Here is a 14699-nt window from a genome sequence, read left to right on the forward strand (position 1 = left end):
CCATGGTGAAGTGTGTGCCCTGCAACCAGCAGGGGGCGCTGTGGGACCATACTGTGCTCCTTACACAGCTGTTCAGCTAGGGCCCTTACTCAGTGGAGCCTGGGACTGGGGGAGGGGCTGGAACTCACTGATTGTTACTCTGGTGAGGGGTCCTCTCTGACCTGGCAGATCCTCTGAGCAAAGACCTTTGTGCTCTCTCAGCAGGTGCTTCCTCCCCAGGCCTTTTCTGTCTTTAATGATATTTTCCCATTGCCATTCATTCTCCCTTAATCACCCCTCCCCCACAATCACATTACTCTTGTCCACATCCATGTGTCCTTTCCTTTTCCCTTTTTGCTCAGTCCCTCTACCCTCTGACTCCTTCCTTAGCTCTCACCCTGGTCTCTATCTCAGAGTGTGTCTCTGTTTTCCTGTGAGTTCAGGGTGTTCATTGGATTCTATATGTGAGTGAAATCATATGGTATTTGTCTTTCTCTGACTGGCTTATTTACACAGCCTAATATTTTCCAGGTGCATCCATACTGTTGTAAAGGGTAAAACTTTCTTTTTTTTTACTGCCGAATAGTATTCCATCGTGTAAATGTCCCATAGCTGTTTTATCCACTCATCTGCTGATGGACACTTAGGCTGCTGCCATATCTTGGTGAGTGTAAGTAATGGGGCAATGGACATAGGGGTGCTTATGTCCTTTCAAATTAGTGATTGAGGTTCATTCAGATACTCTGTAAGGCCATGCTACCCTGAATGCACCTGATCTTGTCTGATTCCAATGATTCTTCAGGGGTGAAGCCAACATACATCTACCTCTGTCTGGAGTGTGAGCTGTGCTCCAGCACCAGGGCTCAGGGAGGGGTTGAGCATCCCCTGGATGAACACACATTTGCATGGATGGCCCCTCCCCTGGCAGAGGGTGGGGAAAAAAGGAGGCCTGGGCAGCCCAGCACCACCTTGGGCTCAGGGGCTGTGTGCACCATGGCCTGGACTCCTCTCCTCCTCGTGCTCCTCTCTCACTGCACAGGTAGGGTCGGGCCTTGGGGACCAGGGCTCAGTGCCCAAGTTTATCCCCTTCCTGCTCCATCTCCTGAGAAGCTTCCCTCGGTTCTGCCCCATCACTGACAAGTGTTGTGTCTGCAGGTTCCCTCTCCCAGCCTGTGCTGACTCAGCCGCCCTCCCTCTCTGCATCTCCTGGAGCCACAGCCAGACTCACCTGCACCCTCAGCAGTGGCATCAGTGTTGGCAGCTATGCTATACTGTGGTACCAGCAGAAGCCAGGGAGCCCTCCCCGGTATCTGCTGTACTACTACTCAGGCTCAAGCAAGCACCAGGGCTCCGGGGTCCCCAGCCGCTTCTCTGGATCCAAAGACACCTCGCCCAATGCAGGGCTCCTGACCATCTCTGGGCTGCAGCCTGAGGACGAGGCCGACTATTACTGTATGATTGGGTACAATAATGCTCCTCACAGTGACACACACAGATGGGGAAGTAGGACAAAAACCTCAGCCTAACAGAGTTTTGGTTCAAGCAAATGATCATTGAAAAACAACTCCTCTATTTGCAAACTTACTTGAAAGTGTCTCCAGGTTTACAGTGGGTCTAGTCTGTATTTTTTAGTCCATGTTTCTGAAGTCTCAGAAAAACAGAACCAACACAGAAGAAATTATTCATTATGTTACTGAAATGATACCTGTTTCCCAAAGGTAATATAAACAGAGCATTTGACACTGATGTTTCTCTCTTGAAATAAGGAGAGAGCACTTTTTTTCCCAGATCCTGGGAACCCTCCCAGTGGGGTACTGTCCACCACAGCAGGGACTCTGGTGTCCTGGAGGGCAGAGCACTGACCTTGTCCTTCCTCCCAGGCTCCTGAGCACAAGGCTGGCTGCAAAGCATTGCGTAGCACTGACGAGGTGCTAGGAGGTGAGATCCTTGGCACAGACTCAGGCCCAGGACGAATTCCATGCACAGAGCTGGCCTGGAGTCTTTGCTGAGTCCCTAAGCCTTCAGCTGAATCTTGCAAGAGGGTTATCCAAGGGGCCACTAGTGGCTTGTGGCCCAGAAACATCTGTTTGGGTCACAATAGGGTGAGAATGCTCTGCTCGTGCTGGGGAAATGCTGAGCCTGCTCCAGGCATGTGGGTGAAGTGGGTCCATGGATGAGATGTTCTCACAGCTGCCACCACTCAGGACCATGGGGACCCCTGTGAGTGGGGTTTCCTGAGCCCACAGACATTGGCTATGTCCCCCTTTACTCTTGCACCCCACTGGACTGTGGCAACAGCCCAGAGTGGGGGCTGGGCTGTGGGGCAGCAAGAGCGGGTGCTCCACTCTCTGTTCCTGAGTCACACCCTTCGACCCCCCATAAAGCTCTTGTTGAATCCACATCCGATGTGACCTTCTCCTGAACATATGTCAGCAAACTCTGAGCATTGCCATGGTAATGGTCCCAAAATCTCAAGTCAGATCAGCTACTCTACTTTGGCACCTGGGACAAGGTCCCTGAGAGTCATCCCTGTTCACCAGCTCCTACTTGGTGCTCATGGGCTCTTTGACCACCTGTGAGGACCAGCTTGATGAGGAGGCTGATTAGCATAGTCACAGGCCTTCATACCCCAGCCACAAAGAGCTCCCATGCCACATGGATGTGAAGTGAACATTTGCCTTCCCCTCTTTGGTGACCCATAACTGTCCTGTCCCGGACTGGGACCAATACTCGTTTGGGTTTTGGCTTCTGTTATCACTGGTGCTGTCAACCCAGAGACCTCACGGTCCCACCCCTGTCTGTCTTTACAGGCTCAACATAAATGCCTCATTTGCTACCTGGTTTCCTAATGCAAACAGGATCACTGTGTACCTGGTTTCGGAGTTCCTGGTGGTATGATAAGAAAATCAGCATTCCCACACCTGCGACCTGGCTTCCCTGGGGCCTCGGCTCCCAGGCAGGGACCCAGAGACCTCAGAGTGTCAGGAAACATTGTGTCCTCTGTCATGGCCACACTGGAGAAATGATTCACACGTTATTGCAAATTAGATTTGAACAGCTTCTCCTATTTATATTTCAGAATACATTACCATAATCAAAATCCCTGGACTAATTGATCTATAAATAATGTGCAGTTTATTTGGAATCTGCAGTCATCTCGACACTGGATGTAAAGTCACAAGCGAGTGACGCCGTGCCCTGTGTGTCTGCTGTGATGTCTGACAGAATGAGAGATGCGTTCTGTTTACTTTCCTGTTTGCCGTGACAGCTCTGTAAGTTCTTTATCGCTGTAGTTTCAAAGCCCAAAAACACAAATCTGGCCTCAGGTAGACTTTTTGTTAATTTTAGTAAACAATTTAACTGGGAAATAATAATGAACACACAGTTTGAAAGAAAACAGAGGAGAAGGAAACATTCCCCAACATGCTTTGCCAGACCATGTTTTCCTGTTACTCTAACCAGACAAAAAATTCTCACTCATGATTCTAGCTACTCAGGGGTGAGCTGAACTTGAACTTCATCACTCAGTAAAGACACCTAATGAAAAGGCACAAGGCAAAGCGAGTCTGCTCCCTTGCGCCCCCTGATGGTGAGCGTGGGAACCATGGAGAGCACAGCATAGAACCCCACCAGCACTAACAGCACTGAATAAAGGTGACTGGATGAGATGGGGGAGAAGAGTTAGCACTGCAGGTGTCCCCTCCCCTCCCTGGTGTCACTAGGGCCAAAGAGTCCAGTGGGGAGTGAGCACAGAAACTCGCCTCAGCCCTGTGCTTCTCTCCCTGAGGTCAGCAGGGGCCAGCAGTGGGTGTGTCTGTCACCCTGCATGAAGGGAACCAGCAGGTGACAGCCACTGCCTCACTGTCCCCAGGAAGGCGTCAGAGCACAGAGCAGTGGAATCAGGGCTCCACCCCTGTGGGGCCAGTGGGAGCTGAACACCCACCCCCTGACCTTCTGTGCTGCAGCTCCGCAGGAGGGGGGCCTGAGGGAAGACAGAGGAGATGGGGCTCAGGGGCTCCTCCTGTGACCCCCCAAAGTCCAGGATCCAGTAAAACCCCACCTGATTTTTCAAGAAGCAGGAGGTAAAAACTTGAGGAGAAAAGAGAGTGACCTGACACAGACACTGAGAGGACTGTGATGAGGAGACACAGTGACAGACGTCAGTCTGGCAGTGACCCTGAAATCCCTCTGAAGGGCAACAGTGAGCGTTGTTGGTACAAATGGAAAGGAGAAAACTCAGAATTTAAATAGAGGTCACGAGAACAAACCAAGTGGGAATTATAGAACTAAAAACACAAAATGTAAAATTAAAAAAGAAAACTCTATGCAAGAAATCAGGAATAGGTCAACTTTTTCCATTCATTTATTCATTCATTCATTCAGGAAGTGCCACCATCCTTCTGCAGTTCCATCCACCATGACTGTTTCTGAGAGGACATCACCAGCGGGCGCTGTGGGTCTTCTCAGAGGGGCATGGCTGAAACCCACTCAAATGGGTCCATTAGAAAGAGTCCTTTGCCCACTTGCGTGCCCTGAGTTAGACCTGACTGACAGCAGGTGCTTCCTCTCAATGGATAGACTGACAGCTCATGCAACCACTGCGATCTGCTCACAGGAAAGCTACAAACTCTCCTGAGGCCCCAGACTTTGATGGTGTTGTGTGATCATATTTGCATAATGCCCCAGCAAACACACCCCTCACTCAGGGAGCTGAGGGGGAGATAAAGGGACACCCAGAGAGCAGTGCCAGCCTCAGGCCGGGGATTCGGAAAGCGTCCACCATGGCCTGGACTCCTGTCCTCCTGCTCCCCCTCCTCACCCTCTGCCCAGGTCTGTGGATGCTTCATAGTCTGGCCTTTGGAGGGATCCCTCTGCCTTTATTCTTCATCCCTGACATGTGTCTGTTTTCCTTTCAGGGTCCAGGTCTCAGGCTGTGGTGACTCAGGAGCCCTCCCTGACTGTGTCCCCAGGAGGGACAGTCACTCTCACCTGTGCCTCCAGCACTGGAGCTGTCACCAGCAGTAACTATCCATACTGGATCCAGCAGAAGTCTAGCCAAGGCCCCACGACACTGATTTACCATGCAAGCAGTAAACTCTCCTGGACCCCTGCCCGGTTCTCAGGCTCCCTCCTCAGGGGCAAAGCTGCCCTGACCCTGTCGGGGGGCCCAGCCTGAGGCCGAGGCCGAGTACTACTGTGGTCTGTGGTACGGCAACCATCACCACAGTGACTCGTGCAGGGGGGAAGTGAGACATAAACTATGGGTTCAGTGCACCCTCTGCTGCTACCATCCTCCATCTCCTGCTCACACAGGCAGATCCAGGGAGTGTGGGCTCAGAAGGTTGTTCTCCACGGCCCCAGGGGGTGCAATCTGAGCGACATTTCTGAGCAGTGACATATTTTAACCCACCATTTCGTGAAGACAGGTTATCTTTAAAACAAGAGCAAATGTCACCTACAATTTCACAGGGAATGGACAGGGAAGCAAAGGAGAGATTAATCCCACGAGAACACATGCACACACAGACAGTCAGGTCTGACAACAGCTTGGCTGGCTTTTAACAACCAAGAAAACTTCAAAGTCTGGTGTAAAGAAGCAGAGGAGGCAGAGCCGCTGGGGAATGGAGCTGGAGCCCCCGTCCCAGAGGAGGCTCCTTGTTCGTCTTCCTTCTCCTGCCTCTGTGGTGCTTGAGGGCAGGAATGCCTGACCTTTGTTCTGGGTGAAAGCAACTGCCTGCTCCAGACAACTGTTTGCAAAGCTGATGGGAGAGCAGACAGCCTGAGTACAGGGCTCACCATTCAAGGTGTTCTTGAGAACTGGACCCACCGAGTTTAGCTAAAGAATAACTTTGCTTATTTTCACCTTAGAAATTTCTTTGTTGGCTCATTAAAGATACTTCCACAGAAATATATCCCTTCTTTTCATGTAACTATTTCCTCCCCTTTTGCAGAAAAACCACTTCCTTCATCCCATAATTGGATACATTGTGGCTTACTGCATGAATCTCTGCCCCAGATTTATAATTATTTTTTGTCCCAAATAAATGGTTGTAGCCTCTCACATTGGCTTTTACTTTTCAGGCTAACATCAGTGACATTGTGCAGCTATGACTTATGAAGAGAAATGTTAGAGTGAAACACAGTAGAAACATAATCAAAAGTAGCCCACATCTTGAGAAGGACATGGGATTGGAGCCTATGGGCACATGGAACTGATGTCTGCTCCTCCCTGCCAGGGAGAAATCTGGACCGGGTGCTCAGTGAAGGGGGGGGCATCCAGAATGGGAGGTGGAAGAAGAGGACAGTGAGCATCCTTACAGCCAGAGTCCAGCTCCAACAGCTGAGCCTGTGGTTCTTCCCAAGCATGGCATCTTAGAATCCCACCTCCCTCAGGAAAATAGGCTAAATGGTTTCCCAGAGGATGTCTGAGTGGCACTTACGTCAGAAGTTAGAGGGTCCAAACAGAGCCAGCGATGACACCAGCAGATGTAGGGGTGCCCTGCCGTCAGTTCTTTCAGAACTGCTCCTGCTTTGCTGGGCAAATGAGAGTCATCCCCCAGTAGGTCTAAGCTGACACTGTTTCTGGATGTGCAGTAGGGTGAAGGGTTGTTGTGTCTCCTGTAAAAACAGTGATACGAATTTGGGGGGCTCTGACCAGCATGTAACCAATAGGGTCCACGTGTAAGTTACAATTTAGCCACCAGGGTCTATGTGTGCTCGTTACAGCACACAGATGGGAGATGGGAGGGAGGAGACAAGACCCAATGCTGACCGGCACCAGAACCCTGGAATGAGATGCAGAAGATTTTCTCTTACTTATTGTAGAGGGTATGTATAAGGTTTATCACCCGAGAGGGGCCTAACCCCATGTATACGTGTGAAATATAACTGGTAATTATGCAAAGAATGCAATAGAGTGAGGATAAATAACAGACCGCAGAGGGGGAACCTGCGTGGTCCCAGACAGTGTAGATGTGAACCTGCCTGTAGCCACCTGCTGGTGGGACAGGGAGGTGTGTGGACCGTGGACATACTGTGTGCATGACTTTGTCAAAGGCAGCGTCATTGGAATTTGAGAGGCATGTGCATTCCAGCAGTCAGCAATGAGGAATAGGCGGGGCCTCCATCGTGGAGTGAGGGACTGTGCTGTGACTCTACACAGTGGATCAGAATCATAGTATCGGGGAGTCCCATTATAGACATGGGGGTACAGTCAGTGACCTGCTGAGCTGCAGAGACCACCAGGGCTCCAAGGCCTTTAGGAAACATAAAGATGTGTGCCCTGCCAACACCAGGGGGCGCTGTGGGACGTTGCTGCGGTCTCTGCACAGCTGCTCAGCAAGGACTGTTGACTCAGTGGGGCCTGGGTTTGGAGGCTGGGCCCTGTGCTCACTGCTGGGGCCTCAGCATCTGTGTCCTCTGTGGCCTGGTGGAGTCCCCTGAGGAGGAACCTTTGTGTGGTCTCAACAGGGGCTTCCTCCCAGGGCTCTCCCAAAGGGAGAAGCCACCCTCCACCATCCTCAGTCTTTTGGGTGAGCTGAGCTCTGGGCTCACAGGAGGGCTCAGGGAGGGGCTGGGCAGTCCCTGGTTGTACACACATTTGCCTGGACGGCCCATCCTGTGGCAGAAGGTGGGAAGGAAAGGAGGCCTGGGGCAGCATAAGAAGTTGGTCTGAGGTCAAGGAGTCCAATCAAGGGTGACAGCAGAGCCCTCCCATCCTTTCCAGGGTCCTGAGGCACCCTGGTCCCTGAGACAAGGCAGCTCAGGTGCTGTGTGAGGATGCAGGTCTGGGAGGAATCCAGGCACAGAGCAGGCCTGGTTCTAATGCAGGTACCTGGGTTGTGATGTCAGGGAGAAGGGCGTCAGGTAAGAATAGGTGTGCAGATCGAGGGCCTGAGGACATGAAACCCCCGTGTGGGATGTGAGAGGATGAAAGCGAGGCCCCAGCGTTGCTGGGAAAACCATGAGTCTGCTCCAGAGAAGGTGGGTGAGGTAGGTCCCTGGATGTGACTGTTCTACAGCTCGTATCTCTCAGAATCCATAAGAATTTACGTGACGGGTGTTTCCTGAGTCCACAAGACCTGGACTGTCCTTCCCTCTCCTCCTGTCCCATTGTAGCTTGTAACCTACACAAGTTCCCAGGGGGACTTTGCAGTATCAGGAAGCACAGCCTCCCCGGGGTGTGCACAAGGAGACTCCACCCAGGAGGGTCCTGTGGACGCTCTCACCAGGGGAGAAGCAGAGGCACTGTGGGCATGTCTGATGCCAGTCGTGACCCCCAGGCAGAGCCCCTAAATGTGTGACCTCGGAGTCATGGCGGACCCCCTTGAGTTCCACCCCGGCTCTCCAGAGCCAGGTCAGTGCACACACCCTCCGTGATCACACAGGGCTGCAGCCTGAGGGAGAACGAGGCTGGTGGTCACAGTCAAAGGTGCTGAGGACAACCCAGAGACCCAGGAACATGCAGTCCACGGGAAGTGCTAGAACATCTCCCCTCCATTCCCCCCATTAGAACCCCAAACATCTGGGTCTACTTGTGGTCAGAACCAGCTCAGGTTTGGATCCTCTGTCCCTGTGCTAGTGAAGGTGCAGGGACTGATGTTATTCCAACTTTAGGAATGCCACAAAAATCATTCCTGTTCTTCCTGCTCATGCAATGAAAAGAACATTTTTTTTTGTCACCAGAAGCTACAATATCTTCACCCTCATGCTGACTGGGAATGACAGAAAGAGTCCCTGCTTGTGAGAGTCAGGAGCTTCAGGTCTCCTGCAGCCCAGTCCCCTATCTGTCCCCTGAGCCTGGCCCAGGCTGTGCTGCTCGTTCCTTGAGCTCTGACATTTGGACACAACAGAGTGTCCACTTTCTCCTGAGGTCACGTCCTTCAGGAACTGCCGGGTTCCCAGGTACAGGAGGGAGCCCTGTCCCTTTAAGGTCCTAGCTCTCCAGCTCACAACCTTTATGCTATACCCAGTTTAATGACACAATCCTAATTATTCAAAGGTTGTTTAAAAGCATTTGAGTTCATTGAAGTCTAGAGCCTATGATGCAACACTCAATACCACAAGCTATCAAAATTACATGAAAATACCCAGAAAACTCTGTTTTTTCCCCCAAGTTCATATTTGGGGCAATTTTTTAAAAAGCTGATTAGGGCTCAATGTGGAAGGAGAGCTTTCAGTTGAAAAGGGGAAAATAATATACACACCAAAAGGATGTTTATAGTAGTGGCTAATTTTTCAATCTTTAGACTGAAAATGATTTTAAGTTTAGATTAAAAAGGTGGGAAAGGTAAACGAATCCTAAGTATATAACATATTGAATAGAGGAGAGAATAAATCACCAGAGTCATGCTACAGGGGACATGGCAGTCTGGAGTGGAGAGCAGGAGGACGGGACACGTCCTCTCTGACAGTGTGGACTGTAGCGACCAAGAGCAATGCAGCACGCAGGTACCTGGACAGTGGGGGTGGGGTCAAACAGCAGTGTGTCCAACACACACCAACAACACGATGTCCTATCATTCACACAGACATTGTGTCAGTATAAGTTGGCAGAGTACAGTGAAGATTTTGAGCCTTGAACTTGGTTTCAGATGTTCCTATAGCTGTAAGGTACCACACAAGTGGAAGAAGCAAAGAAAATGTCAAGAAAACCTGAAATATCTGGCAACATAAACACAGTGAATGTGTCCTGCATGGAGCCGCCTGGAAGTCACTGGTTATTAGGAGATAATAACGTCTTAGGTCGCAACTCCATGGAGAAACCCACTTATTCTCCTGTTCTGGGTAGTGACATCCCAAAGGTCCCAGGGCCAAATCTGGTTGCCCTCCAGCAGTCAGGGGTGTGGTCCCAGGGCTGGTGGGCCCTGGATCAGAGACCAGCAGGGGGCACTGTGGGGCAGGTCCTGCCAGGACCAGCTTAGGGAAAGGCCAACATGGGAAATGCTCTCCTGCCTTTTGCACACTGGGACAAAGACTTTCCCAAAGAGTGGATTTTCCGGATCCCTGTCTGTTTACTTCTTTAAGCAGAATCTGTTGTCTCACACTCACATCAGGAAGCTCAGACTAGAACACATAGCCCACCATCCCAATGTATGTCCCACAAAGTCTGTCCTAAGGAACAAAACATCACCTGATGGTATGTCACCCAGCAGATAGTTTCTGATGCCAGACGCAGGCTGCCTGGCGGAATCCAGCATCTGCCAGGGCAGCAGCAGGGACACACACAGAGCCCAGCTGTGTCTGACTCCAGATGGCTGAGTGTTCCTGAGCCCATGTAAGTTCTCCAAAAGCTGGACACCTCCTGTGTGCTGGGCTCAGGTAGGGACATAGAGCACCAGAGGATGTTACTAGGAAGACAAAGAATCTGATTAAGTGTTTGAATTCCAGCTGCTGCACAGCAGAGGAAGGAGAGGGAGTGAGTGTCAGGCCCATGAGCAGGAGGAGGCAGTGGTTTAGTGAGAGATGAGCCTGGTGCTGGACTGAGATGGAACAGGAGAGCTGGAAGGAAGGCCCGATTTTGCAGGTTTCAGAGGGAGGGAGTGAAGGATGGAATGTGGGGAGAGAGTGGTCCGTGAAACTGGGTGGGAGGGTCGTAGCGGCTCTTCCTGGTTGAAGGTCATAGGTAAGCGTGTGTGGTTGAGTCCCAGGGTCATCCCTATGATGGGACTTTACCCACACTGCTCTGCTCGTTCAGTGGTGACTCAAGGAGGTCTCTTTTCCAGAAGACAGTGGGCAATCGCTAGTTTTCACACTTCCTCTGAGGTTTATTTGACCCCGGTGTCACCAGGCTGATTTCCTACTGAGAGTGAAACCCTTCAGCATTACCAGACATTACCCCACAGCAGCCTGCCCCGTGAGGACCACGCAGCCCTGTTACCAAGGGACCTGGATCCCTGGCCTCCAGGAGATTCTTCACAGCCTCAACCTGACACCTTCACTGTGCCCAGGGAGGGGGTGGTCTGACTCATCTGGGGAGCTCAATGCCTGTCCCTGGAGTTGGAATTGGGTCCATCACAGCCTGACACAGGGCTGGCAGGCCTGGGTCCCTATTGCAGAACAGAGACAGAGGGTGTCCACAACTGGTGCCACCACGTGGGTCCCTCTGCCTTCCGCCCTCATCATCCATCAGTCGGGTCTGGTGTGTGGACACTGGAAATTGGCCAGGGAAACGGGCGAGGTGGTTCCAGTCTCACCAATGAGCAGCTCTGACCCCTGACCTTTTTAATGTTCCACAAAAGCTCAGTTCTGAGGAGAGCCACACCCCCTCCCATCTGTGAGGAACAGTCTGAAATGACATATTCCTGGGAAAGGGAGGAGGCAACAGAAAGTCCGAAGTATGGCCTCCTTTCCCAGCAGGACTCACACGGGGAAAGCAGGTTTACAAGTGGCAATGGGGACCCTGCCCACATCCCCTGGGCGCCTCTGCTTCCTTTGCCCCTCCCTCAGGTGAGGACAGCCCCAGAGGACCAGCACCTGGGCCTGGGGCCCCACAATCCATGATGTGTCCCCTTCTGATTCTCTTTCCAAAGTGCTTCCCCAGGTGACCTTGAAGTCATGTCTGAGGGTCTCCAGTCACAAGGTCCTGTTCACAGGTGGTACCGTCACTGTCCCCTTCTGGGTCCAGGGAGCTGGGATAAGAGAACCTGATTCAAAAACTCTTATATCCAGCTCTCCCTCAAATACACAGGGACCAGTGACAATTATTTATTCAATGTATAAAATAACAAAGATACCAGGTAATAGGTAAAGCTTGGCCCAGATTATAGGCATAAAAATATACTTATTGTCTGCTGAAAAAAGAAAGGACATTGAAAGAATGAATGTATTTGGTGCCTAGGAGAAATAGTGATTAACTTCTAACAAAGGAGGAATCACAGTAAAAAATAAAACTGTCCTGAAAACAGGGCTCACGCCACCGTGGGACAGTCACTGCTCTGGGCCTGGTCCTGCTCCAGGGAAGACGACCTGAGGGAAAACAGCAGCGCGGTGCTGACCACACAGACCAGCCGAGGGACATGTGGACCGACTCACCCCGAGGAGTCTGAGCAGGACACGAAAGTGTCCTGGAGTGACTGGGACCCCCCATAAGGGGGTCCTGGGACCGCCCCTAAGGGTGCAGGTCAGGGAACAGGGCTGTGGGGAGGCAGGATCTGTGTGTGATGGGCCTCAGCAGCATGTCACACAGTGGTGTGTCTAGGTCTGGGCACCAGGGGGCGCTCAGGGACTGTGCCTGAAGGTCTGCAGTAATCAGATGTTAGACCTGTGACTTGGCACTGCCTGGTGCCCTCTGCTCAGGGCACACAGCTGTGACCTTGCTATGCCCTGGGACTCACACAGGCGCACCACCACCCTCCCTGAAATCCCCAGGCACAGGTCACTGACAGAAGGCCCAGGGTAGGAAACGAAATCAGGGGGATCTCATTTGCATGAGTGGGCCCTCCCTCTCTCAGAGTATGAAGAGGGGAAGGGAGAGGTGTAGGGGATGCTCTGCTTCAGCTGTGGGGCCACAGAAGGCAGGACTTAGGGATGGACTCCACCATGGCCTGGTCCCCTCTCCTGCTCACCCTCCTGGCTCACTGCACAGGTGACTGGATAAGGGGACAGGGGAGGAGACCTTGGGAGGATACTTGGGGGTCTTCTTCCTGCTCCTGTCTCTGGACCCAGAATCACCATTTCTGTGTGTCTCCTTCCTCCAGGGTCCTGGGCCCAGTCTGTGCTGACTCAGCCTCCCTCAGTGTCTGGGAACCCAGGACAGAAGGTCACCATCTCCTGTAGTGGAAGCAGCACCAACATTGGGGGTGGTTATGGTGTGAACTGGTATCAACAGTTCCCAGGAAAACCCCCTAAAACCATCATCTATGGTAGTAGCAGTAGACCCTCTGGGATCCCCGACCGATTCTCTGGCTCCAGGACTGGCAATGTCGGCACCCTGACCATCAGTGGGCTTCAGGCTGAGGATGAGGCTGACTATTACTGCCAGTCCTATGACAGTAGTAGCAGTGCTCCCACAGTGCTGCAGGGCCGTGGGGAAGTGAGACAAAAACCTGCTGTCCCCTGCAGTGCAGTTCCCCGGTGCAGTCCCCACACCTCTGAGAAGACAGCTGCTTTCTCGGTTTGGTTTGTCCAAACTCAGGTCTGAGACCCACCACAGGGGACTGTGACAGGAACATCTGTCACATCCTTTAAACGCTGCCTCTGAGGCCTGTCTGTGGCAGCAACACATTGTGCAGTTTTCTCAAATGAGGGGAAGGTCCTGTGTGTCAGAGGGAGGCTGTGCTGGGAACGGAGTCTGTGATGGGTCAGCAAGAACCAGGGACACGGAACCCGTGTGTCCACATCAGTACACATCAGGAAGGCCCAGAGTGTGTGCTGTCACCAACATGTCCCTACTCGACCTTCACCCTGCCTATCACTCAATATAGATCCACCCTGCGTGGCCCACAATCCATTCCCAGGATCAGCTGTGGCAGCTCAGGGTCCCTGACCCACACTGGGCTGAGAGCTAAGGACAAGGTTGCCTCTCACAGCCACCCTGTGACAGTGACCTCTGTGCTCACACAGAGCTGCAGGCCTGTGGGACCTGAGATGAAGAGAAGCTCGTTCTCATCTGCAGGGAGGGGACATCCCAGCATGTGCCACTCAGGACACCTGTGGCTTCTGCTTCTGCTGCCGCCACCCTGGGCCAGGTTCTTCCAGGGCAGCCCCTGGGGAATGGTTGTGCCTGCCCCACCCGCTGTCCTCACAGCACCTCACGCAGCCCCTTCCTGGACAACAGGTCTCAGACAAAACAAGAAGTCAGCTCCCCATCAGCCTGGGACACAGAGTGGCTCTGCTCTGAAGCCCAGGTGCTGGAATGGGGGCACCATCTCCGGTCACTTCAGACACAAACTCTGACTGGGCGTCCTGCGTCTCTGTCAGTGACCACTGACTTCTTTCCTGGATGTTCCAGAGCTGCCACCCTCTGGTTGGCCCTCACTGTGAACCCCTGTCCCTGTAGCTCCCAGGGAGAAGCCTCTGTCCCGGCTGGACCAGCCCCGCAGCACCTCGGGCTGTGCCCCGCCTTTGGCCCTGGGGAATGACTGCATGTGAAAAGTAACCAGTGCTATGATCCAACCATGAATTTCGTCTTGTTTACCTGCATTGTTAGTATCTCCTGTGTGATGTTGAATGATTATGTAGGTGAAGTCACATTGGCCAGTTCCGGATCCCTGTGGGAAAGTCCTCCTCCTGCCTCAGTAGCTGAGAGCTGAGTGTGGGGCTCAGTCGCGTGTGTGAGGAGGGAGTGTGAGTTCCCGCACTGCAAATGTGCCTGCTGTTCACACTGTGTGTGTTTTTACTATAAATTACTTTTATACTTTGTTCAAAGGCTTCTTCTGAAACTATTGAGGGGTTTTGTCCCCCTTTGCTCTAGTAATATGATGTGCTTTGTGAGAGGGTTGATCAACTGAAATGCAAGTTGGACATTGGAGGGAATCAAATGTGATGCTGGTGCGTCCACTTACTGGCCTGCTGTTGGATCTGAGTTAACACTTAAGTTAGAACATTTGGATCATGTGTCACGTTGTTGCCTGTAATTTGCCCTTTTCTGCATTTGTTCTGTCCCGTGCAGGTGTCACTGCTACACCTGCTCTCTGTGGGAATCAGGAAAGCTTCCACTTTTTCAAGGTTTGAAAAATGTGTAGTAGCAGACACTTTTGAAAGATCCCATTGTAAATTTT

The 14699-nt window shown here is 52.1% G+C and overlaps 5 gene segments (V, D, J or C); all 5 read left to right on the plus strand.

Moving 5' to 3' along the window:
• Positions 1-14699, plus strand: part of LOC114510192 — a 902657-nt gene that overhangs the window by 156590 nt on the left and 731368 nt on the right.
• Positions 1-14699, plus strand: part of LOC114509077 — an 863521-nt gene that overhangs the window by 138413 nt on the left and 710409 nt on the right.
• Positions 1-14699, plus strand: part of LOC114509076 — an 805173-nt gene that overhangs the window by 51521 nt on the left and 738953 nt on the right.
• LOC114510189 lies at positions 948-1505 on the plus strand. The segment is given in 2 exon segments: positions 948-1018; positions 1135-1505. Coding segments are annotated over 2 exon segments (417 nt in total).
• Positions 4760-5197, plus strand: LOC114510190. The segment is given in 2 exon segments: positions 4760-4809; positions 4896-5197. Coding segments are annotated over 2 exon segments (309 nt in total).

This window comes from Phyllostomus discolor, chromosome 13, assembly GCF_004126475.2.
Source record: "Phyllostomus discolor isolate MPI-MPIP mPhyDis1 chromosome 13, mPhyDis1.pri.v3, whole genome shotgun sequence".
NCBI classification, from domain to species: Eukaryota; Metazoa; Chordata; class Mammalia; order Chiroptera; family Phyllostomidae; genus Phyllostomus; species Phyllostomus discolor.